Consider the following 26053-nt stretch of genomic DNA (forward strand, 5'->3'; position numbering starts at 1 on the left):
ACTTAGAGATGTGGTCGACAACACACCGATAAGAAGGACTCTACTAGACACGGCTCCGAGACATCCTAGGACACTTTAAGACCTTAGGCTCTGATATAAAGTTTGTCACGCCCCAAAATTGAGGAGCGCGACTGGCGCTCAACCGAGTAAACCTGGCTGAGCAAGCCTGTTAGGTTTCATTATACACAAACTAATTCATGAATAAAGAGGAGATGAACTCCATCTATCATTCTTTGTAAATATTTCATTAACAACTTCCATTTTGTTTCCATTAGTAGTTTCAACCATAATATCCAAAATATTACAATTTTTATAAAAATGAAGAAAAACATATTTGTCAAATACCAATATTTCTAATTTAATTTCCAATACCAAACACCACTCACAACTTGTCTACGGAGCCTCTAAATACAACTGAAGAGTAATATGAAAATGCCGGCAACAAGGCTCCGGTTATACCTCAAAATACAAAGTACATGATAAACAATGATACAGGACCCTGAAATGAAGTGGGGCTCACCAAGTCGGCTGAAAAGAGGATGCGCCACTAGTTGCGACCAACATTGTCTGCTGTGGAACCACCTACATCCATTTAAAGATGTAGAGCCCCCTGTAAAAGGGACGTTAGTACTTTCGAATAGTACTGGTATGTAAGGCGAACTCAAATCTTAGTAGGATGAACAGTGGAAAAATAGAAGGAAGTTATAATAAACAATAAGTAGTTCACAAAATTACAAGGAAACACCGATTAAAGATCACATAGTTACAATTCAATCTTTCCATCTCTTTAAGTTAATAATCTTTAGTTCCAAGTGCCACAACCCATAATGTCACCGTGTTTTTTCACGGAGTCCGATCTTGGCCCGACCGGCTAAGCCATCCCAAGTGAGACATATCCAAATTCACAATGATAATAAAAAATCCAACATAAATGCCACCATGTGTATAGCATGACGTCCGATCTCGGTGCGATCGGCTAAGCCGTCTCAAGTATGACATAACCATATTCACAATTTCATCCATAATGCCACCGTGTTCTTACACGAAGTCCGGTCTCGGCTCGACCGGCTAAGCCATCTCACTTGGGACATAACCTTTTCAATTATTCATTTAATTCACATTTCTTTCCATCTTCCATTACATTGCATAAACAACCCCATTTATTAAGTAGTTCTTGGCACTTGGAAACATTTTATAATTATGTTTTTCCCTTTTTATTTGTTTGAATAACAATATTATTCAAGTCAATAAGTTCTATCACATAAGGCATTACACACATAAGGAAAAGAGCTTTGAAATCATAAACACGTTCTCAAATAGCATGATTACATGGTAAACATTTAGAACAATTACGGAACATGAATCTTTCAACCCAATACATTAAGGCAATCAATTCATGCATGATCAAGTCAAAACTTACATGAATAATTTGGACACCAAGTTAATAACTTTGTCTTAAGTTACCTCTCGTATTGGCTTCTTATGTATCAAGTATTCATTTGCACTTATTTATCAATATCATCGGGTGCGCAACCCTTACCGCTTCTCTCCGGCGTCATGCTTGCATAATGTTTTGGAGTCATATCATATCTATAGGATCTGAATAGATGCTATCTCATTCCTTTCACCCTTTTACCGCATTCCTCTTTTACTATTCCATAGTTACCTCTTCATCTTGCCATTTTTTCACATCTTCACTAACATCTTACTTGCATTGCGTTAACCTCTCTATACCGGGGATAATTGAATTTATTAAGCACAAGGATTACACTTAGTGTAACTGGCACACTTACTCCCTTAAGCTTAACTCTGCTCCACATGCTTGTTTTAGGGAAGCATCTTCCTGAATGAACCTTAAAGGTTATTATTTTTTTGTCCATTCTATTATTGTCGGAATGTTATCTCTGAAATTCTCATGATATCAACCATTATAAAATCCTTCAGTCCCTAATTCATATTCAGTTTATCTTGTTCACCAGTCCATACTGATTTCTACTACTCTGGAGTCTAACCTTTCCTCCTGGTAATCACGTTGAAGTCACCAACTCATTTCTCGAAATAAGGATATGACTTTATGGCTTATTCTCTTTTATTGCCTCAAGGCCTGTCACCTCTTGTATTTTCCTTCACTTAATTATAGACTCTTTCATCGTGTCATATTTTGATTTAATGTTATCACCCATGTATTACATCTTACTCAGGATGCTTCATTTACTCTCTTTTTATTCTCTGGATAATAAAACTCTTATCTATCTCTTTATTCTGAAAACTCTGACAAAATGTTCTTTCCCTTTGAGCTCCCCTTGCTTCATCTCACTGGCTCTTCGGAATGCCTAATATTCTCCTTTTTTTACTCGGGGAAGGAGTCATACTAAGGTAAATATTTGTCCCTTCTAGGATCCCACTGCCTATCTTCTGAAATTTTTGAATATTCCAGTATTCATATCTGATTGTACTATTTTAAAGTTCACCATCTAAGTGTCTCACAAGGAGATCTATTACCACATTTGCACTATCCGGTTCGATTCTAAGAAGAAGAGAGTTATCCATACGTACCTCAATAGAGCTTTTAAGCAAATTTTACTTTTAGGAGTCATTTTAAGACAATTGAGTCGAGGCTCACTTCGTAACCTGATTCATATATTTCCTCATTTCATAGGCATCACTTGGCACAATTATAAACGTTGTCCACACTCTATTTCCCCAGTTCATTTAATTCATTTTCAAACCTCTTCATAGTTTATCAACCACTAGACACACTCAATCAAGACATTTATTATGCATATGAGAGGTTAGGAGTATTAAGCATATCAACTTTTCCTTACCTAATCGGTACACCACTTTTCATTTAATCCTCAACCCAAAGCCATAATATTTTAATAAGCAACCCATACTTTAAACATCTATTGTTCAATATAAGGCTCGTTCAGAATGATTAAGTTTATGAGTTTATAGGGGATAACCCGGAACATAGAAATTAGGGACTTTGAGCCGGTCATACTTAAGCTTAGGAAAATATTATGGAATTCAATTCTGAGAGATAAAGTTTAGCCCACATACCTGGTTGAGCTTTCCTTAAGTTACTACAATGTACCAGCACCTCTAGCAATAATAATCTATAAGGAGAATCAAAAATCGATTAACAACTAGAAAGATTACCCCATGGTGTAACTCTCTTAGGAATTGCATCAAACACCTAACGTGTGAAATAGCCTACAAGGTCCGAAAATGGAAATTCCTTCTACTCTCAAACCAATTTTAATAGGAACTATCCAAATTAGTTCATTAATATCACATACTAAAACTTAGTCCTACATGCATGGATTATTTCTAATCCCCACAACAAATTTGAACCCTTAACCTCTTGCATGCAAGTTCTGGAAAACGGACTTACCCGGATGAAGGACAATCTAGTGGCTATCTTCCTTGATTCTTGAAGACTTGAGCAAGATTTGGTGATTGGAAAGCTAGGTTCCCTCTTTCCCTCTCTAAAATGCTCTCACCTCTCTCTAGATTTAGTATAAAATAGCCCCAAATGAAGCCCCGAAACTTATTTATCAAAGTGGGTTCGGATATAAAAATTTACAAAAAAGACCCCCGAAGTCAATTATGTGGTGCAATTATGCTATAGCATAATCAATATGTGGGCAGCAGACTTGCAACATAATCATTATACGACAGCATAATCAACAGCATAATCAATATGCGACAACATAATATTTTGCCCGATTCTGCTTCAATATGCGACGTGTATGCGGTCTGCGGAGTCATTTTGCGATCGCGAAATTGTTCGCAAATCTAGCCTTCAGTAATTTGATCAAAACTTTGTGTAGGAATGTTCAATTGACGAACGAATTGAAGCATTAGAAACTAGACTCAAAGTCCTTTCATTTGATAGGTTGTTCATCATATAAACCTTATATATATTTATATATGCTCGTTCAAAGTGTGGACTTGTGCGAACTCATTTGGAATTTTAGCATATTATGTAATTTTCCGATTTGACTTAGACTTAGGCCTTTCTTTGGACCCCAAATTACTTATTATATGACTTATACATTCATTTACCATATATAATTGATATACATCATTTTTATAGCACATAAAATATTATAATTAGCCTACCCGACACCACAAAATCTTAAATTACTTTATAAAATTTTCCGGGGCATTATATTCTCCCCAGCTTAGGATCATTCATCCTCGAATGAAAGGTAGAGTCCGCCCCAAACACCCAACATAACATATCTCTTTTCTAACCTACCTCAAGTTCCTAAATTTTTACTAACTCCCAAAATTATCAGAAATTTCGGCAGCATCTCCTTTGTAACTAGGCCTATCCACCTGCCAGAGAACCACCAAAACCATCCTAACAACACATCCACAACTCGACAAAGCACCACAACGTATATATCCATAACACTAATCTCACCATTACAAGCACTACATTATCATAATGATACCTACACATGGACTGCACATTTTTAAATCATAACACCTAGAAGGTACTTTTCAAATCAAAACCAATTGTTGTACAATCAAGAGAAAATATTTTCTTTCCATGATACTTTCGGCCTTGAAGGTGGCCTCTTAGACTTACAGACTTTACCATAACAGATTCACAGAAACAATCTCAGCTCCTAAACTTACCTAACAAGGATGACAAATAGATACCCCTCATAGGCCAACCATCCATTAACTTCACCTTCAGTAGTTTCCACGGGAGTTATACACAAAGTATGTCCAACTACCTTCCTAGACATAGGCACATGAAAATACAGGGTACATAGGGAACAACGATGGGAAGACTTCGTACTCATAGTGCGGCCTAATGTGAACTACACTTATTTCACCTTCATTATCAATTCACATAACATTTTTAGGGAGGAAATATTGAGAATAACCCGTTCTCCCTCTTGAACTCTAAATCTCTACTCGAACACCCACACTAATCCTTTGATGACCTTCAACAATTACTCTAAGACGTGCTATCATAAACTGACCATAAAATTACCAATCGAATATATGTGATCACACGGTGATGCTTCCTCTTTGACATGTTTGAACCTTCACTAGACAATAGATTTAATTGAGGAACAACGCAATTCGTGATTGGGATGGAATTATTTAGGAATCCTTTAATGTGCTGGGCATAGTATTTCATGAGGTTATGTGGTAAAAGACACGAAGATTACTACTAACAATGCTGTCATGGTTAATCATTGCAACGACATCAATTATTAGATATGGAGCGTAGAGGTAACTAGCACGCATTGATAAGTTAGGAACCATGTACGTGATCCTGAGATCTAAAAGAAGTGGGTCTTTCTAGACATGAGATACATGGGAGGCATGATCGGGAGGATGAAGACGCTAGCATCAGTTATTCTTGGGAGGCAACGAGTTATGCAAGGGATTGTAACAATTGTTCCTTTCCATATATGCTTTGCCCGACAATAGTAATCTCTAAGGAGAAATGTTCAAGTATATTACACTGGTTGCCTCCTTGAGTGTAAGGATGGTCAGTTTAGTTCCGAATGGTAAGATTCTTGCAATATGGATGTGATAGAGATTTCAAAATAAATACATGAAGTTTAATTACACTCTTAACATTAATTGACACAAAGAATTTATGCCACAGTTGCATGGGGGTAAAAAAGAAGTCAAATACCTATGAGATTATCATAATCCAAATAGCTTAACCCTTCCTAACGATTGACCCGATATGAGGTAACTAAAGATACGACAACTTGTCTTCTCAATCAGTAAGCTTACGGTATGTGCAAAAACCTAGAAGCATCTAATCTCAACCCTTTACGAGTGAAATCATATGGCTAGGACACCTTAATATAGGGATGAAATCATGTATTGGTTAGAGGGTTTTAATGGTTAGCATGATTCTCCAGGGGGAAGGACAAATAGAACTCTCATCCACCTAAGGAGGTGGAATGCCAAGAGTAGTAAAACTCCCCACACATGACAATGACGTAATCAATGATTCTAGAAGTTGGGTTGGTAAAGACAACGGAACCCAATGAGACAGTATAAAGTAATCTTTGAAGGTTTGCAGATGTCCATAATGAATTCTTCATGGATTTGAACTTGAGAAGTACCCAGATACTAATGAGAGACAGGAAAACATAAGAAGTAGGTGTTGTGCTATGATAATCCCCAAAGGTGCATTTGGTCTTGACGGAGAGCCTAAGCCTATTTAGGGTCCTTATGAGAAAGGAAGTGTTATGGTGACTCTTAGTAGGACACGTTCTCTCATAGTTATTGAACAAGTGTTGCGAAAATAGTTCCATGAATTTACTAACTAAGGAACACAACATGTTGTAGAGGTGTAAAGAGAAAATAAACATTTGTTATGAGTTGGACATGCTTCTGCTATATTAACTCCCAACTGCAATACAAGACCACGTCATGGGCGACCACAATACTAGGAACAAAGTAAGATACTTGCTACGGGATGTCCCAAGTGGACATGAAAGTTATACTAAGATGGTGACACAACATCTTCCTATGACGGAGATGTGAGGATCTAAATTTTTCAGAGAGACTTTATGCACACGATGGCTATTTCGATTGACATGCACTCATATGATAGGTGTTAAGGTATGATCTTATGTTACTAGACAACGAGAAGGTTTCATGATGATATTCACAAGAGAGTAGAGTGACTATTCAAACCATAGAATCCATATACACTAGTGAGAAAAAGAGTGACTCAAGAAGGATCGCAGCACTGGGATGCTTTACATAGAACTTGACACCACATAGGTAAACTTTATGACGGTGCATGCATAGGTACAAGTGGGCAGATGTTGTTCATTTAAATAAAAAGATTTTGTAATGAATTCATCAAGTATAGTTCCTTGTTAAAAATTCAGGAAAGCAAGTGGGAAGTATTAATCCTAGAGTTATAACTCAATTCAAGGACATAATTATAGAACTCAATTTCACAAGAGGATGTAAATTAGAGAATTTGTGATAGAGTGGATTCACGAATAATACGTCTTGTCTAAGGAGTAGGTACATGCAATGTTTTGTGACTCAACATCTTATAATGACCATGTTTATGAGAACTCTTCAATATGGATGTACATATATAACGAGTAGAAATTTTATTTTGACTTATTTGGTGACTTTAGGTTGATAGGGCAATAACTTATTCGATGCCCCTCGACTCCACATCCCTAACGTATGTTGGTAACATACTGATATACTACATTATCTAGAAATGCAGTGACATTAATAGGAACAAGGGTACTCCCCTTAGCAACAGGTTCTACCAATCTCTCCATGGCTCGTTACATTCTCCTAACAAACTCTTGGGCAATCTCCCTCAGATTCAATGGTGGGGTCATTCCCTCCTTACTGCTTCAAACTCGTGGATTATGGTATCAAGATTACTCATCTGGAGAATAAGACATAGCAAGGAAATTAGCTCCCTATCTTGAGCTCTACCGCACGATCTGGAGTATCAAAGAAGGGTGGAATTCCTAAATATCCGAATAGCCTCCAACTTATAGATGTGGTCAAAAATACGCCGATAAGAAGGACACTACTAGATACGACTCCGAGACATCCTAGGACATTTTAAAACCTTAGGCTCTGATATCAAGTTTGTCACGCCCCAAAATCGAGGAGCGTGACTGGCGCTCAACCGAGTAAACCTGGCTGAGCAAGCCTGTTAGGTTTCATTTTACCCAAATTAATTCATGAAGAAAGAGGAGATAAACTCCATCTATCATACTTTGTAAATATTTCATTAACAACTTTCATTTTGTTTCCATTAGCAGTTTCAACCACAATATCCAAAATATTACAATTTTTATAGAAATGAAGAAAAACATATTTTTCAAATACCAATATTTCTAATTTAATTTCAAATACCAAATACGGCCCACAACCTATCTATAGAGCCTCTAAATACAACTGAAGAGTAATATGAAAATGCCGATAACAAGGCTCCGGCTACACCTCAAAATACAAAGTACATGATAACCAATGATAAAGGAACCCGAAATGAAGTGGGGCTCACCAGGTCTGCTTAAAAGAGGATAGGCCACTAGATGCGACCAACACTTTCTGCTATGGAACTACCTACATCCATTTAAAGATGTAAAGCTCCCGGCAAAATGGACGTTAGTACTTTCGAATAGTACTAGTATGTAAGGCAATCTCAAATATTAGTAGTATGAACAGTGAAACAAATAGAAGGCAGTTATAATAAACAATAAGTACTTCACAGAATTACAAGGAAACACCGATTAAGGATCATATAGCTACAATTCAATCTTTCCATCGCTTTAGGTTAATAATATTTAGTTCCAAGTGCCACAACCCATAATGCCACCGTGTTTTTACATGGAGTCCGGTCTCGGCCTGACCGGTTAAGCCATCCCAAGTGATACATATCCAAATTCACAATGATAATAAAAAATCCAACATAAATGCCACCATGTGTACAACATGGCATCCGATCTCGGCCCGATCAGCTAAGTTGTCTCAAGTGAGACGTAACCATATTCACAATTTCATCCATAATGCCACCGTGTCCGACCGGCTAAGCCATCTCACTAGGGATCTAACCTCTTTCAATTATTCATTTAATTCACATTTCTTTCCATCTTCCATTACATGGCACAAACAACCCCATTTATTAAGTAGTTCTTGGAACCTGGACACATTTTATAATTATGTCTTTCCCTTTTTATTTGTTTGAATAACAGTATCATTCAAGTCAATAAGTTCTATCACATATGGCATTGCACACATAAGGAAAAGAGCTTGGAAATCATAATCACGTTCTCAAATAGCATGATTACATGGTATACATTTAGAACAATTACGGAACATAAATCTTTCAACTGAACACATTAAGGCAATCAATTTTAGCATGATCAAGTCAAAACTTACACCAATTATTCAGACACCAAGAGTTCGATTCTAAGAAGAAGAGAGTTAGCCATGCATACCTCAATAGAGGTTTTAAGCAAACTTTACTTTTAGAAGTCATTTTAAGACAGTTGAGTTAAGGCTCACTTCGTAATCTGATTCATATATTTCCTCATTTCATAGGCATCACTAGGCACAATTATAAACGTTGTCCACACTTTATTTCCCCAGTTCATTTAATTCATTTTCAAACCTCTTCATAGTTTATCAACCACTAGACACACTCAATCAAGACATTTATTATGCATACGAGAGGTTAGGAGTATTAAGCATATCAACTTTTCCTTACCTAATCGGTACATCACTTTTCATTTAATCCTCAACCCAAAGCCATAATATTTTAATAAGCAACCCATACTTTAAACATATATTGTTCAATATAAGGCTCGTTCGGAATGATTAAGTATATGAGTTTATAGGGGATAACTCGGAACATAGAAATTAGGGACTTTGAGCCGGTCATACTTAAACTTACGGAAATATTATGGAATTCAATTCTGAGAGATAAAGTTTAGCCCACATACCTAGTTGAGCTTTCCTTAAGTTACTACAACGCACCAGCACCTCTCGCAATAATAATATATAAGGAGAAATCGAAAATCGATTAACAACTAGAAAGATTACCCATAGTGTAACTCTCTTAGGAATTGCATCAAATACCTAACGTGTGAAATAGACTACAAGGTCCGAAAATGGAAGTTCCTTCTTCCCTCAACCAATTTTAATAGGAACTATCCAAATTAGTTCATTAATATCACATACTATATCTTAGCCCCACATGCATGGTCTATTTCTAATCCCCACAACATATTTGAACCCCTAACCTCTTGCATGCAAGTTCTAGAAATAGGACTTACCCGGATGGAGGACAATCTAGTGACTATCTTCCTTGATTCTTGAAGACTTGAGTAAGATTTGGTGATTGGAAAGCTAGGTTCCCTCTTTATCTCTCTAAAATGCTCTCAGCTCTCTCTAGATTTAGTATAAAATAGCCCCAAATGAAGCCCCAAAGCTTATTTATCAAAGTGGGTTCGGATATAAAAATTTCCAAAAATGACCCCCGAAGTCAATTATGTAGTGCAATTATGCTATAGCATAATCGATATGTGGGCAGTAGACTTGCATCATAATCATTATGCGATAACATAATCGACAACATAATCAATTATGCAGCAGCATAATATTTTGCCCGATTCTGCTTCACTATGCGACACGTATGCGGTTCATGGAGTCGTTTTGCGATCGTGAAATTGATCGCAAATCTAGCCTTTGGTAATTTGATCATAACTTTGTGTAGGAATGTCCAAATGATGAACAACATGAAGCATTAGAAACTAGACTCGAAGACCTTTCATTTGATAGGTTTTTCATCACCTAATATATATATATATATATATATATATATATATATATATATATTCGTTCAAAGTGTGGACTTGTGCGAACTCATTTGGAATTTTAGCCTATTATGTAATTTTCCAATTTGACTTAGACTTTGGCCTTTCTTTGGACCCCAAATAACTTATTATATGACTTATACATTTATTTACCATATCCAATTGATATACATCATTCTATAGCACATAAAATATTATAATTAGCCTACCTGGCACCACGAAATCTTAAATTACTTAGTAAAATTTTCCGGGGCCTTACAATTAAAACATGATTTCTAACGCGAAGTACAGTCAATTTCCATGAAACAGAGGGACATGTAGCAAAGTGTAAACTACTAAATTCAACAGTCTCACGAGACGGACCAAGTCATAATCCCTTTTGATGCACGCCCACACGCCCGTCACCTAGCATACACGACACAAAATCCAGGGTTTCATACCCTCAGGACCAGATTTATAACCGTTACTTACATCAATCCGAGCGAATCTCTACTCCAAAATGCCCTTGCCTCATGAGTCGGCCTCCGAACGTCCCGAATATAGCCACAAGTAATACAATACAATCAATATAGGCTAAAGGGACCAATTCTACAAGAAAACTACCACAAATAGAGTAAAAATCCAAAATCGACTCAAACCTGTCCCTAGGGCCCACCTCTCGAAATCCGACAAAAGTTACAAAACCCAAAAGCCCATTCACTCACGAGTCTAAACATACTAAATTTATCAAAATCCGTCCTCATTTTGTCACTCAAATCCCCAAAATTCCACGCTCTCATTCTCAAGCCCTAAATCCCCAAGTTTCCAATTCAAAACCCTAATTAGGTGATGAATAAAGCTATGTATTCACGAAATTTATACCATTATGGGTTAGAATCACTTACCCCAAATTTTCTCCTTGGAAACCTTCAAAAAATCACCTCTCTCCCGAGTTCCTCAAGTACAAAATTTAAAATGAAAGACAAAATCTTGAGCTGGTGCTTTTCTTCCCAACAATACCGCGCTTGCGGTCCATTGATCGCTTCTGCGATGCCTCACCTGCAAAATTTCCATCGCTGGTGCGGATTTCACGTTAAATCCTGACCTCCATCCTGTGGCCTCAAGACCGCATCTGCATCCTTCGCGGGTGCGGAAATCCATCTCACATGCGGCTCCAACTCGCACCTGCGCCCATCAGTCCCCATCCGCGATCCTTGCAGGTGCGGGAACATCTCCGTACTTTTGGATCCTTCCCAGCTCATCCTCGCCCACTTCTGCGGCTCCTCCTTTGCTTCTGTGGGCTCGCACCTACGGGCTCCCTACCGCAGGTGCAGAAACACTAGAAGCAGCAGCTTCAATTGCACTTCTTGAACTCAAAACAATTCAATAACTATCCAAAATCACCCTGATTCCCTGAGGACCACAATCAAACATACCAACAGGTCCTATAACCCGATACGAACTTAGTGGAACCTTCGAATCACTCAAAGCAACATCAAAATACCAAATTACCCATTCAAGCCTAAGAACTTCCAAACTTCCGAATTCCACAAAACGATGTTGAAACCTATCAAACCATGTCCAAATGACCTCAAATTTTGCACACAAGTCACAAATCACACCAGGAACATACTCCAACATCCAAAAATTCAATCCGACCCTGATATCAAAATTTCAATTGCAGGCCAAAATCACCAAAATTCTTACTTTCACCAATTCAAGCCTAATTCTACCACGAACCTCCAAATATCATTCCGGACGCACTCCTAAGTCCAAAATTACCTAACAGAGCTAACCGAACCATTAAAATTTAACTTCGAGGTCATTTAAACATAAGTCAACTTCCGGTAAACTTTTCCAACTTAAGTTTTCAAATAAGAGACTATGTGTCTCAATTCACTTCGAAACCACTCCAGACCCAAACCAACTAACCCGGCATATGATAATATAGTTATAGAATTCAAAGAAGAAGGAAATGGGGGAACATGGCTATAACTCTCAAAACAAACGACTGAGTCGTTATATGCTCGCTCGGAGAACATCATCTGTGTACAGATGCCCTCGATCCATTCCTTTAGCCGTGGGACTACAATTGGAACTCGGACGACAGGTGTACAACTATAAGTATGAATGAGAAGAGAGAAACCAAAGAAAAAATTGACGCTGAAGGAGAGATTGCATTTACGAGATGCGCCACTTCTCAGGGAGGCATAAACTCGGGGGGAATCAGGTCTTCGATCTTCACTCAAACGAAGTATCACTGCCAGCCCGATCTCGGTCTTCATCAATGCTCGAAAAGGGGGCTTTGCTGGCCCGACAAGTAAGCTTGATCAGTCCCCATCGGAAAATTTGGGGACTGTATAAAGGGAGTAGATGATCAATGCTGAACCGACGAGACTCTGTCTTCTTCATAAAGTAACGAAGGAGGATCACGATTCTCCATAGAGATGGATTTTTCCGAGGCACACCTTGTACCTCTTGCAAAAATTCAGAATAATCGGGTCCACCGGGCCCAATGTGAAGGGATAAATGTAAGCACTTATGTACCCCTCAACGTGGATAGGAATGTCGTCCTCAGACCCGAGGACTACTATATCCTTGCGTTCCCAATTGCAGTCTTTTCGGACCATGGGGAGGACGTCTTCGGTCACGGAGCATATGTACCTTGATGCTCCTTCACCCAGTCCTGTTTGCGTGAGGGCTTTTTGACCTTAAAGTCGTCTGCAATTGAGCAGCCTCAGGAATAAATATTTTCAAGGGAGGCTCGGGGGCCAGTTCATCGGCAGCCACCTCGGGAGAAGTCATTTCAAGGGAAACTACAGTCTGGTGGGAAGATGAAGAGGCAACTTGTTGAGGAACAAATTTAGATGTTTTAGCCATTGTTATCTAGAGAAGTTTAAAGATTTAAAGAAAGAATACAAAAGTTTGAAATAACGAGTTTGAAGGATGAAGAACAGAGTATGAAGATTTGAAGGAATTCTAGGTAGAAACATAGAAATCACTATGAATATTTAAAGATCAAAAGATAAAGGTATGAAGATTTGAAAGAAGTTTGATGTATGTGTGAAGCTCGAAGGTAAAAGCTTGGTCGAAAAGTAGAAAAAGAACAAAGGGTGGAAACTTTTATAGGGAAGTAGGCGACGCTTCGCATTTGGGGGTAACTAGCCGATGATTGACACGTATCCGAAGTCAGAACGACATGACTAATGAGACATTTTGGCTCCTTCGTCGTAACATATAGAGGAAGGAACCATCGTTTCCCATCGTTTCGGCAACCTACTCTCCGAGAAACTTGGGGACTATCTGTATACGAGTAAAACCAGGGGTAATGAGTACCCCTATTTCTCGATGAGGCAAATGAAGCAAGGACATGATTGGAGGGAATCGGAATCTAAGCTAGGAGCCTCTCGCATCAAGGCCCGAGCATATCACCTGCCCTCGGAGCCATCAAGACCACGCCCCCAGATCTGGTTCAAGTTCCGAGACCTCGGAGAGCATTACCGAATGACCATGCACAATTAATAAAGGGCTGTGATATCCGTGTTTAACCGGATGTCACAGCGTGAATCTCAGCCCGTATAAGCGGTAGATTAGTGATTTGTGAAGATGAAGATTTTTACCTTTTTTAGAGTTGTACTTAGGGTAAAACTCCTCTATTATATTAAGGAGAAGTTGATTATTCATTAGACACGTTGTAACAAGCATATCAATGCAATATACATCTATTTTTCTCTATTTCTAAAGGTTGTTCAAAGTTAGTCATAAACTTTGGTTCGGAACCGAAGGCGAGCTTCTTGTTAAGCCTTTAACCGAGCTCGGATTCAATATCATCATTTGTTTGGTTATTTACTATGTCTTTTATTTGCTTATCTAACGTAATAAATTTTTTGTATTGGATTAACTCACCTATCCTTGAAAGCGCGTATAATTCAATTGTTATCCATTTTTAAGAGTAAACAATAGTCATAAAAATATTATAATATGTTTCAAACCATTAGTTTTAAAAGTATATTTTTCTCTTAAACTACGTGTTTAGTTAAACAGGATTACATAAATTAAAGCGAGAGATTATGGAATTTCTTCTCTTAGACTCTAGGAAAAATAAACGGTGAATCTGATCGGCTATTTTTGTAAACATCCCCTATGTCATGAGTTCCTCTGCTCAGTTTTGAAATTTAGGGGCATTGTGTTGAAGGAGACCCATGTGCAATTGGGCTTATCTAAGCCTCGGCCTGTTTTTCATGAATTGATCTGTTATTTGTCAGTTGTCACCATATTGTCTTATTTAACTCAAAAGAATTTTTTGAGAATTGGAACGAGTACAAGGTAAAAACCCAACCAAAATCTTAAATAGGAGTAATTTTTTTGGCGCAAAGAAAAGCTCGTAAAAGAAATCTTATATATTGAAGCATGTCTAGATATATAATTTGCTAAAAGGTCATACTAAAGCAACTAATTTTCTTTATTCCCCATTCACACATATAGTTTCTAAATTCCAAATACCAATACTAAGGGGACCAGCATTTAGGTACATTAGTTCAATGATCACATCCATTTTTTATGTAGTCAACCATGTTTGTACATTATTAGGTGAAAAGAAAAAACATGTTTGTACATGAATCTCAAAATATCGTACCTCCTTGTCCCTCACACTCATGTACCTCCATTTTTTATGTAGCTTTAGTCTAGTTTTTGCCAATTACAAGCAATATTCTCAATAAATATGTCTTGAATACAACTCATATTACGTTTAATTGTTTGTATAATTAATTTCTCGATCTGAATTGAATGTCAAAGCTTAATTACACCAACGTAAAATTTGCTAAAAGCAAATAGCTAACTTATTTTATAAACGCATATCATCTTTTATACTACTTCTTAGTACAATTTAAATTTAAATGGTTAAATCTGATAAATAACTTAATTGTTAATATACACCCTGGTGCTTAAAAAATTGATCACTTAACCTGCACGTGTGTTTGTATAATATTTTCTCTTTTCCAATTATACGACACATTTTTCTTTTAGTCTGTTTAAAAAAAAATAACACCTCTTTATATTTAAAAATAATTTAATTATAAAATTTTATTTTACATTTAATGAGATGATTCATAACTTTACAAATATTGAAAATGTGTTTTAGATCAAAATTTTCAAAACTATGCCTTAATTTTTCTTACACATAAATTTCAATCCCTAGCCAATCAAATAATTCCACATAAAATGGGAGCAAGGGAGTATCAAGAAGAGAGCCCGAAATCAAAATGTGATCTTTTTAGACTCAAACGACAAAAATAGGTGAAAAAATAAATTACCATTTTATATATAATGCGGTTATTCACCACGTTATACCTTAACGATACGTTTATCCGTTAAGGTATAGCGCGGTGAAAAACCGCACTATATTTGAACTTCAAATTGGCGGGAGGTATAGCGCATATGCAGAAGGCGCTATATAGTTCCTCCTGCATACACGCTATACCTATATATATATAAAAAAAAGGGCTCTTCTCCTTCCCAGACTAGACAGAAGCAGCGACACAACCCCCCCCCCCCCCCCATTTTTTAACCAAAAAAACTCCATTGGAGCCCACCTGTCCACCTAAAATTGTATCTTCTCCGTATATTAGCAAGCTAACATCGGATCGAAGGTGTTGTCGTGTAGTGGATCTTGTCTATTGCTCGTTTCGGCTTCCAAATCATCAAAATTTCACATTTTAAAAAACTTTAAATCGAGGTATTCCTACTTATTTTTTTGGTAAAACTCATGTATATAAAATGTTTATTAGTTATTTTTTACTGTGGTCTATGTTTTTTTATGATCGTTTTGTGATTAAATTAATTTTTTGTTTTATCCGGATTAGTTATTTATGTGCAAAAAAAGTAGTAAAAAAGATATATTATTATTTTATGAATAATTATTATTATATGTGATTTTATTGTTGTGCATATATTAATATGTAACTTTATTGTTGTTTAGTGCCCTTTAGTATTATATTGTGCCTGTGATTGTTATGTAGTGTCTTTTAGTGTAGTAAAACTGGTAATAAATTTTAGCTTATGGTAGTTGACCTTGTTTATGACCATTTAGAATAGTGTTACTTTAGTGCTCTTTAAGTTTCCATTGTGTTAAATAAAAACTATGTGCTCTCCTTAACAAATTCAGATAGAGGACTAAATTATGGATTTAATGTGTCAGTAGATAATTATCAAATATTAGATAGGGATCATAAAATAATCAGTTGCTGAGAAATTTGGGCAAAATATGACAGTTAACAAATAAATCGTTACGAATGAAATAATTTCAATATTATTTACTATTAAATTTGTAGTATTTTTTTATATAATTAATTATTTAATATATCTTGATTAGTTATGAAATTTTAATATATAATTCTGTTATAATTCAAAACTAAATTAAAAAGTATGATAATTCAAACAAAACCAAGTAACATATGAAATATTAATATAGAAAATTTATCATCCTAAGTATTTGGCATATGAATAATTAATTAATTATCTTTTTAGTTATAGAAATTAATCCTTTAATTCTCTGTTAACCCCAAAAATATATGAAAAAAAAGATGATAGTTCAAACACAAGCCCTCTCGAATTTTAGTTAACAAATGTAAGAAAATAACATAAAAATTAATAATATAGAAATTTTGTCAAACTAAATATTTTTATATGAATACTTATTAATTATATGGTGTATAGTTATGAAAATTAATTATTTAATTCTATTATACCCAAAAATAATAAACTAACATATAAAATAAAAATATAAAAAATGTATCAACTTAATTAACAATATAGAAAAAATATCGATTAAATATTAATATAAAAGATATTACGATATATTCAATGATGTTAAACAATTAAACAGAAAAATACTTTAATTAATACTGTTCAATTTACAAACATCGTCATGGAGGTTTGTAACAACCCGACCGGTTGTTTTGAGCGTATTAGCTCTGATCCCCTAATTATTGCCTTCTTTGTATTATACTTTGGTTGCGTGACTTGTCGGGAGGTTTGGTTTTTTTGGTTTTGAAGACAAATGGGACATATAGTCCCTAAATTGGATGTTTAAGTTATAAGAGTCAACCGTAGTTGGATTTGTGTGAAGACGACTCCGAAATAGAGTTTTGATGGTCCCAATAACTCCGTCGGGTGATTTTAATCTTAGGAGCGTGTCAGGATGTTGATTTGGGGGTCCGTAGGTCATTTCGACATTAATTGGCGAAAGTTGGTAAGTTGAAAAGTTGAAAGATTTGAGTGGTAGTGGACTTTTTGATATCGGTGTCGGATTTCAATTTCAAAAGTTGGAGTAGGTACATAATATCAATTATGACTTGTGTGAGGTCAATCGAACTTGATTTGATAGGTTCTGGCATCAGATGTGGAAGTTAAAAGTTCTAAAGTTCATTAGGCTTGAATCGATGCGCAATTCGTATTTCTAACATTGTTTGATGTGATTTGAAGGCCTCAACTAAGTTTGTATGATGTTCTAGGGCTTGTTGGTGTATTCGGATGGGGTCCTGGGGGGCCCCAGGTGTGATTCGGATTGAATCCGAAACAAATTTTGGACTTGTGCAAGTGTTGAAGCTCCCAACTTCCAGTGTCGCACCTGCGGTGGGTTGGCCACGGGTGTAGACTCGCAAAAGCGAGCATTTGTCCACAGGAGCGAAGCTGGCTTTGGCCCAGCTGGGATCGCAGATGCGAGGTGATGACCACATCTGTGCGTCTGTAGATGCGAAGGTACGATCGGAGATGCGGACGAGGCTGGCCTGGGCTATGGTCGCAAAAGTGGAAGGTTCTCCGCAGAAGCGGATCTCCTGGTCTTAAATGGAATCCGCACCTCCGATGGATTTTCCGCAGGTGCGGCATCGCAGTTGCGACTGAGAGCCCGTATGTGCGAAATCGCTGGGCAGAAAAGGCCTAAGTTTGAGGGTTTGGTTTCTTTATCCATTTTTGGACCTAGAGAACTCAGTTTGTGGCAATTTTTTGAGCGTTTTGCAAGAAGATCATTGGGGTAAGATATTCTAACTCGGTTTTGGTTAAATTACAAGAATTTATTGTTGTTTCTGTCATTTAATTAGTGTTTTGGTTGGATATTGGGAAAAACTTCTTAGGTTAAAATTTGGGGATTTGAAAGGCGATTTGAAGTCGGATGTGAATAATTCTTGTATGGTTGGACTCAATATCAAATGGGTGTTCGAATTTTATAATTTTGGACGGGTTCCGAGATGTGGGTCCGAGTTGACTTTTTTGAGCGATTTTTCAGTTCTTTGCTAAAGTCATAATTTCATTATTTAAATTAGTTTCGTATAGTTATATTTATAGTATGAATTTTTTTGGCTAGATTCTAGCCGATCGGAGTTGAAAAATCGAGGAAAAAGCCTTCTTATTGATTGATTTAGCAGGGTTTGAGGTAAGTAACTTGTCTAACCTTGTATGGGGGAAGTTTTCTTAGAATTTGGAACTGTTTTGGTAATTTGCAATATGCGAAGGCCGGGTACGCGAGGTGACGAGTAACTCTAGCATGTGTAGTCATCACATTTAGCCTAATTGCACATGTCTATGTGCCTTATCTCTTATTTGCAAGTTGTACAACATGCTTAGTTGAACTACCTATTTTCTTTAGTTCGTATTCATTCTTTAACTATAGGATTTTTTTCTTTAAATCTCATTGTTTCATTTGTTATGTGTTGTTTTTGCGATTTTTGTTAGGATAACTGTTTGGTTGTGGCACGAAGTTTTTGCCATATGGATTATTATTGTGGCACGAGGTTTCTGTCGTGCCGATTGTTATTATGGCACGAGGTTTCTGTCGTGCGATTGTTATTGTGGCACGAGGTTTCTACCATATGGATTTTTATAGTGGCACGAGGTTTCTGCCGTGCGGTTGTTATTGTTTGCACGAGGTTTCTTCTGTGCCGTTGTGAGATATTTACTTTTGGAACTACGAGGCGGTACCTCAGGAGTGCCCCTGTTGATTTCCTCTATTTGCTGTATTGTTGTTATATCGTTGTTGTTTTCTTAACTTGTAAGATTCTTGCTTCCATAAATGTTGTGATTGTCTTCTTTGATTCTGTGTTGTTACCTTCTGTGAAATCCTATTATTACACTTCTCTGCCATTTCATTATACCATTTATATCTTTTACTTTGTTTCTTACTAATTCCAGTAAGGCCCAGATCTGACTCGTCACTGTATACGGTCGGCATCGAGCTTGCCTACGACATGCTAGGTAAGGCTCGGAACATGGCAATAAAGGAATGAAGATCGACCCCAAGTCTTACCGGGTTAGAACCTGAGGTCAGAAAAGTGCCTTCGAGAATATCGAGGTCGTGATCCCGAAATCGATCCTAGCCCCGAACGAGATCGAAGCAACATTGTTAGCATAGCCAATAGAATATCGAAATATCCATGACCGGTCGGATATCACGGTGGGAATCTCGGCATTTATCAATAAGGAACCGACAATAAGCAAATCAAGAGATTTTTTACTTTTTATAGAATTGTAGATAAAGTAGGACTCCTCTACTATATAAAGTGGTCTAATAATGCATTTAGCATAGGGTAACACGCATTCTAAAGCAATACACTATTATTTCTCTCTTTAAGCTCTTATTCTTCTATATCTTGATATCGATCGAAGTGCATCCAGTTTGAGTGTGACTGACCTCCCAAGACTGTAACTGTTCAATTCGTGTAGTTTGAATTTACTTTATCATTGTTTATTTCAATTACAACTTAATTTATCACTTTGTATCAAGTTAATCCAAATATCCTTAAAATCATTTACAAATTCAATCGTTATCCAATTTTGAGGGTAAGCAGTTTGGTGCCCACCGTGGGGATAAGGATAATAGTGGTTATTTGACAAAAATTTCCATAACACACACTACTTTACACTTGTTATTTGAAGTTCCTCTAATCTCAGGTTTAAGTTCAAAATGTCAAACTCACAGTCAACACCACTACATGTTGACAACGAGTCTGGCCATCACGATGAAAATAACAATATAGTTCTTAGTGACGGGGTATCACCGGTCGATCCCATTGAAATTCTGGTTGCGGACGCAATTGACTCTAACTTGTATGTGGCTATCGACACAAATCTACCTACCAACCCCGAGAATAGCATCCGTAGTAGAGCCCGATCGACAGCTTAAAATACACAAAACATTGTAGGATACGGGATCAATTTACAGATAATGTTCAAAATATTACAGGCTCAATAAGCGGTGATAGCTCAATTACACAACCAAAGCTGCTCACCAAGCAGAATTGAACCCGATTCGTCCTGGAAGTCACCTGCAGGGATGAACCAGTCACAGAGAGGTCGAATGAAAATGAATCGAGGACTAACCTCGAGATTATAAAGATACTCGAGGAACTGACAAAACGGGTAGAATAAGGGGAGAAGAAAATTGAAGCTAATGACAAAAAAATAGAAACCTACAATTCCAGGGTCGAATCCTGGGAGCACCACCGATACTGAAAGGCCTGGATTCCAAGAAGTTCATGCAAAAACCTTTTTCTCCAAGCGGGACTCCAAAGCTGATCCCTATGAGGTTCGCATGCCCGAGATTCCTAATTACAACGGAACGGCCGGCCCAAACGAGCATGTTACCTCCTATACATGTGCCATCAAAGGGAACGACTTGGAGGATGATGAGATCGAGTCTGTCCTATTGAAGAAGTTCGGAGAGTCCATGTCAAAATGAGCTATGATATGGTATCACAACTTACCTCCTAATTCTATTGACTCATTTGCTATGCTTGCAGATTCTTTCGTGAAAGAACACGCCGGGGCTATCAAGGTTGAGACCAGGAAGTCAGACCTTTTCAAAGTAAAATATAAGGATAATGAGATTCTCAGAGAGTTCGTGTCCTGGTTTCAAATGGAACGGATGGAACTACCAAAGGTCGCTGATGATTGGGTCGTTCAGGCTTTCACCCAAGGACTCAACATTCGTAGCTCGTTGGCCTCACAGCAGTTGAAATAAAACCTGGTAGAATATCCAACCATCACTTCGGTCGATGTCCATAACTAATACAATAACAACAACAACGGCCCAGTGTAATCCCACAAGGGGGGTCTGGGGAGGGTAATATGTATGCAGACCTTACCCCTACCCCGAGGGGCAAAGAGACTATTTCCACGAGACCCTCGGCTCAAGAAGGCGACAAGAGACGATATATTAGTACCATCAATGGAATCAAAATAAAATAACAGCAATATAAAAAATACGAAATATATGGAAAGTACAATAATAATCAGCAGATAAAGCCCTACATTAGTAGATAACCACAAGCATCTTAAAACTAAATCCTAACTGGCTAGTCTCACTCTAGTGCGCCATAGAAATATTCACAACTTCTTTATAACCTACAACTTTAATGCTCGACCTCCACAATTCCCTGTCAAGAGCCATGTCTTCAGTAATCCTAAGTTGCACCATGTCCTGCCTGATCACCTATCCCCAATACTTCTTGGGTTGCCCTCTACCTCTCTTGGTTCCCACCACAGCCAGTTGCTCACATCTCCTCACCGGTGCATCAATGCTTCTCCTCTGAATGTGCCCGAACTATCTGAGTCTTGCTTCCCGCATCTTGTCCTCCATTGGGGCCACACCCACCTTCTCTCGAATATCTTCATTCCTAATCTTATCCATCCTTGTATGCCCGCACATCCACCTCAACATCCTCATCTCTGCTACTTTCATCTTCTAGATGTGTGAGTTTATAACCGGCCAACATTCAGTCCCATACAACATGGCATGCCTAACCACTACTCTATAAAACTTACCTTTTAGTAATGGTGGCACTTTCTTGTTATACAAGACTCCAGACGCTAACCTCCACTTCATCCACCCCACCCCTATACGGTGTGTGACATCCTCGTCGATCTCCCCGATCCCCTAAATAACCAACCCAAGGTACTTGAAACTACCCCTCTTAGGAATGACGTGGGAGTCAAGCCTCACGCCCACTCCCGCTTTCGTCGGCTCGACCCCAAATTTGCACTCAAGGTATTCCGTCTTCGTCCTGCTCAACTTTAAACCTTTAGATTCAAGGGCATGCCTCCAAACCTCCAGCCTTTTATTGACGCCGCCTCGTGTCTCATCAGTCAAAACTATGTCATCAGCAAATAGCATACACCATGGAACCTCCCCTTGAATATGATGAATTAGTGCATCCATCACCAAGGATAATAGGAATGGGCTGAACGCAGACCCTTGGTGTAACCCTGTAACAACCGAAAAATGCTCGGAGTTTCCTCCTAACCCGAGTCTTAGCTCCATCATATATGTCTTTAATCACCCTAGTGTAGGCAACCGGAACCCCTTTAGCCTCCAAGTTGTTCCATAGGACCTCCCTAGGAACACTTGTTGTACGTTTTCTTCAGATTAATAAACACCATGTGGAGATCCTTCTTCCTATCCCTGTACTATTCCACCATCCTTCTAATAAGGTGGATAGCTTTTGTGGTAGAACGCCCCGGCATGAACCCAAACTGGTTGTCTGAAATAGAAATCGTCATTCATACTCTCATTTCTACCACTATCTCCCAAACTTTCATGGTATGACTCAGTAATTTGATACCCCTATAGTTGGTACAGCTCTGGATATCGCCTTTGTTCTTATACAACGGAACCATTGTACTCCACCTCCACTCTTCAGGAATCCTATTTGTCTTGAATATAACATTAAATAACCCAGTAAGCCATTCCAAGCCAGCTCTACCCACACACCTCCAAAGTTCAACCAGAATTTCGTCTGGCCCGGTAGCTCTGCCCCTTCTCATCTTACGCATCACCTCCATGACTTCCTCGACCTCAATGTCCCTAAAATAACTTAATTCATGGGGGATATCGGCATTCCTCAATTCACTTTGTACAATATCCTGATCCCCTTTTTCATTTAAAAGTTTGTGAAAGTAGGTTTGGCACCTCCTCTTAATCTGGTCATCCCCCATCAAAACTTTGCCGTCATCATCTTTTATGCACCTCACTTGGTCCAGATCCCGAGCCCTACTCTCTCTCATCTTAGCCAGCTGGAATAACTTCTTCTCCTCACCTTTGTTCTCCAGTTCCTCATATAGACGAGCAAAAGTCGTAGTCTTAGCCTCCGTGGCTGCCATCTTAGCCGATGTCCATAACTAATATCAATCAAAAATCAGGGTAGGAGATGATCATCTTGGGGCCCCTTCCAGGTTCGTGTAACCCGTCAGAACTAGCGACAGAGTCAAAAAAGATATCGATCGTGAACCGAGATCAAACAGGGATCAGTATCAATCGTACAATGGAGACCGAAGAAGAAGTGGGTCCGGGTGGAACTCTATGCAAAATGAAAGGAGAAGTGATTGAGGTCAGAGAAACTAGGGGGACTCATGAGCAAAAACAGCTTCGGCAGGTCCGTCGGGCCTAAAGAATGTTCAAGATTATCGGAGTACAACTTCAACGTCACTGCTGCCGCTATCGTATCTGCCATTGAACACATCAAAGATACCAAATGGCCTAGACCTTTACAGTCCGATCTAGCCCAAAGGGATCCTAACCTAATGTGCAAATATCACGATACTCATGGCCATAGAACAGAAGACTACTAACAATTAAGCGAAGAAGTGGCCTGATTGTTCAACTGCGGACATCTACAAGAATTCTTGAGTGATCGGGCCAAGAAACACTTCAGGAACAGGGAATCTAGTTAACAGACCAAGAAGGAAGAGCCTCATCACGTCATCAACATGATCATCGGTTGAATCGACATTCCCAGGGTCCGATGCTGAAACACGCGAAAGTATCCATTACAAGGGAAAATGGACCCAGGATTACGTACCGGAAGTAACCTTGTCTTCTCAACGACGAAGATGTTGAGGGGATCGTGCAACCCCAAAACGATGCAGTGGTAATATCGGTACTCATAAATAAATCTCGAATTAAGCGTGTGTTAATTGATCCAGGTAGCTTAGCCAACATCATCAGATCAAGGGTCGTGGAACAATTCGGCCTACAAGATCAGATTGTGCCTACAGTCCGAGTCTTGAACGGGTTCAACATGGAATGCAAGACATTTAAAGGGAGATAACATTATTGGTGAATGTCGACAGAACCGTACAGGAAGACAAGTTCTATGTAATCGAAGGGGATATGAGATACAACTCTCTACTCTAGAGGCCATGGATTCAAAACATGAGAGCAATATCCTTGACGCTGCATCAAGTGCTGAAATTCCCAACACCCGGAGGAGTCAAAACAATTTATGTGGAATAACCAGCCGCCAAGGAGATGTTCGCAGTCTATGAAGTGGATCCCGCATCCATAATCTCAACATCGAAGGATCTGAATCAGATGGTCAAAGGCGAGGCCAAATAGCAATCACCGATACCAGTCTCGACAGGGTCGGAGGAACGAGGGGTAGACAAAGATGCCGACTACAGAGTCCCCAGATATTTCATAGCCCCTGACGATTCCAACGCTACAAAATCAACGGTCAGGGAACTGGAACATTTCGTACTAACCAAACACTTGCCCGATCGAAAGGTATACCTGGGCACGGGGTTAAGCCCTGTGCTCAGGAAAAACTTATTCAACTCCTTATATCTAATAAAGATTGCTTCGATTGGTCCCACCTTGATATGACAGAGATCCTGCCAGAAGTAACCACTCACAAGCTAAGCCTGGACCTGAAGTTCCACCCAGTCAAGTAGAAGAGGATACCCTAGTCCGAGGTCAAACATGCTTTTACCAAGGATAATGTATCTAAACTCCTTAAAATAGGGTCCATTCGGAAGGTTAAATGCCCGAATTTGTTAGAAGACGTAGTGGTAGTCCCTAAAAAAGGAATAAATTAAGAATGTGTGTAGACTATAAGGATTTGAATAAGGCATCTCCCAAGGACTCCTTCCCTTTGCCCAACATCGATCGCATGATCGATGCCATGACCAACCATGACATCCTCAATTTTCTCGACACCGACTCCGGGTACAACCAATACGGATGAACCCGAGTGATCAGGAAAATACCTCCTTCATCACTAAGTATGGCACATACTGCTATAACGTGATGCCATTCGGATTAAAAAATGTCGGTGCCACTTATCAATGCCTAGTAAACCAGATTTTTGAGGAACAAATAGGGAAATCAATGGCGGTTTACATTGATGATGTGTTGGTTAAGTCCCTGCAAGTAGAGGATTATTTAAAACATTTGTAGGAAACTTTCAACATATTGAAGAAGTACAATATGAAAACCGAACCCAAAGAAATGTACATTTGAAGGCGGATAAGGTAGATTCCTCGAATTTAAGGTATCCAACCAGGGAATTGAGATCAACCCCGACAAGATCAAAGCCATCAAAGATATCATAGTTGTGGACAACATGATGGTCATGCAAAGATTACCTGGACACATAGCCGCCCTGGGCAATTCATTTCGAGGCCCTCCGATAAGAACCACCGATTCTTCTCACTACTGAAGAAGAAGAATAACTTCTCATGGAACCCGGAGTGCCAGCAGGCCTCGGAGGAGCTCAAGCGATATCTATCGAGGCTACCGCTGCTTCACACGCCTAAGATAGATGAACAACTATACATGTACTTTGTAGTATCAAAGATAGCGGTAAGTGGAGTCCTGGTCCGGGAAGATCAAGGTACACAATTTCCAATTTACTATGTTAGTAGGACTCTAGGTGAGGCCGAAA

General features: G+C 38.4%; 1 protein-coding gene across 1 annotated transcript in view; it reads left to right on the forward strand.

Moving 5' to 3' along the window:
• LOC138888071 (uncharacterized) overlaps positions 1 to 21354 on the forward strand; it is an 82629-nt gene extending 61275 nt beyond the window's left edge. Inside the window, exon 3 of the mRNA XM_070169873.1 lies at positions 21134 to 21354. Coding sequence (XP_070025974.1) covers positions 21134 to 21354 — 221 coding nt within the window. The remainder of the gene's footprint in view (positions 1 to 21133) is intronic.
• Positions 21355 to 26053: the final 4699 nt, after the last annotated feature.

The sequence above is a fragment of the Nicotiana sylvestris genome, chromosome 3, assembly GCF_000393655.2.
Source record: "Nicotiana sylvestris chromosome 3, ASM39365v2, whole genome shotgun sequence".
Taxonomy (NCBI): domain Eukaryota; kingdom Viridiplantae; phylum Streptophyta; class Magnoliopsida; order Solanales; family Solanaceae; genus Nicotiana; species Nicotiana sylvestris.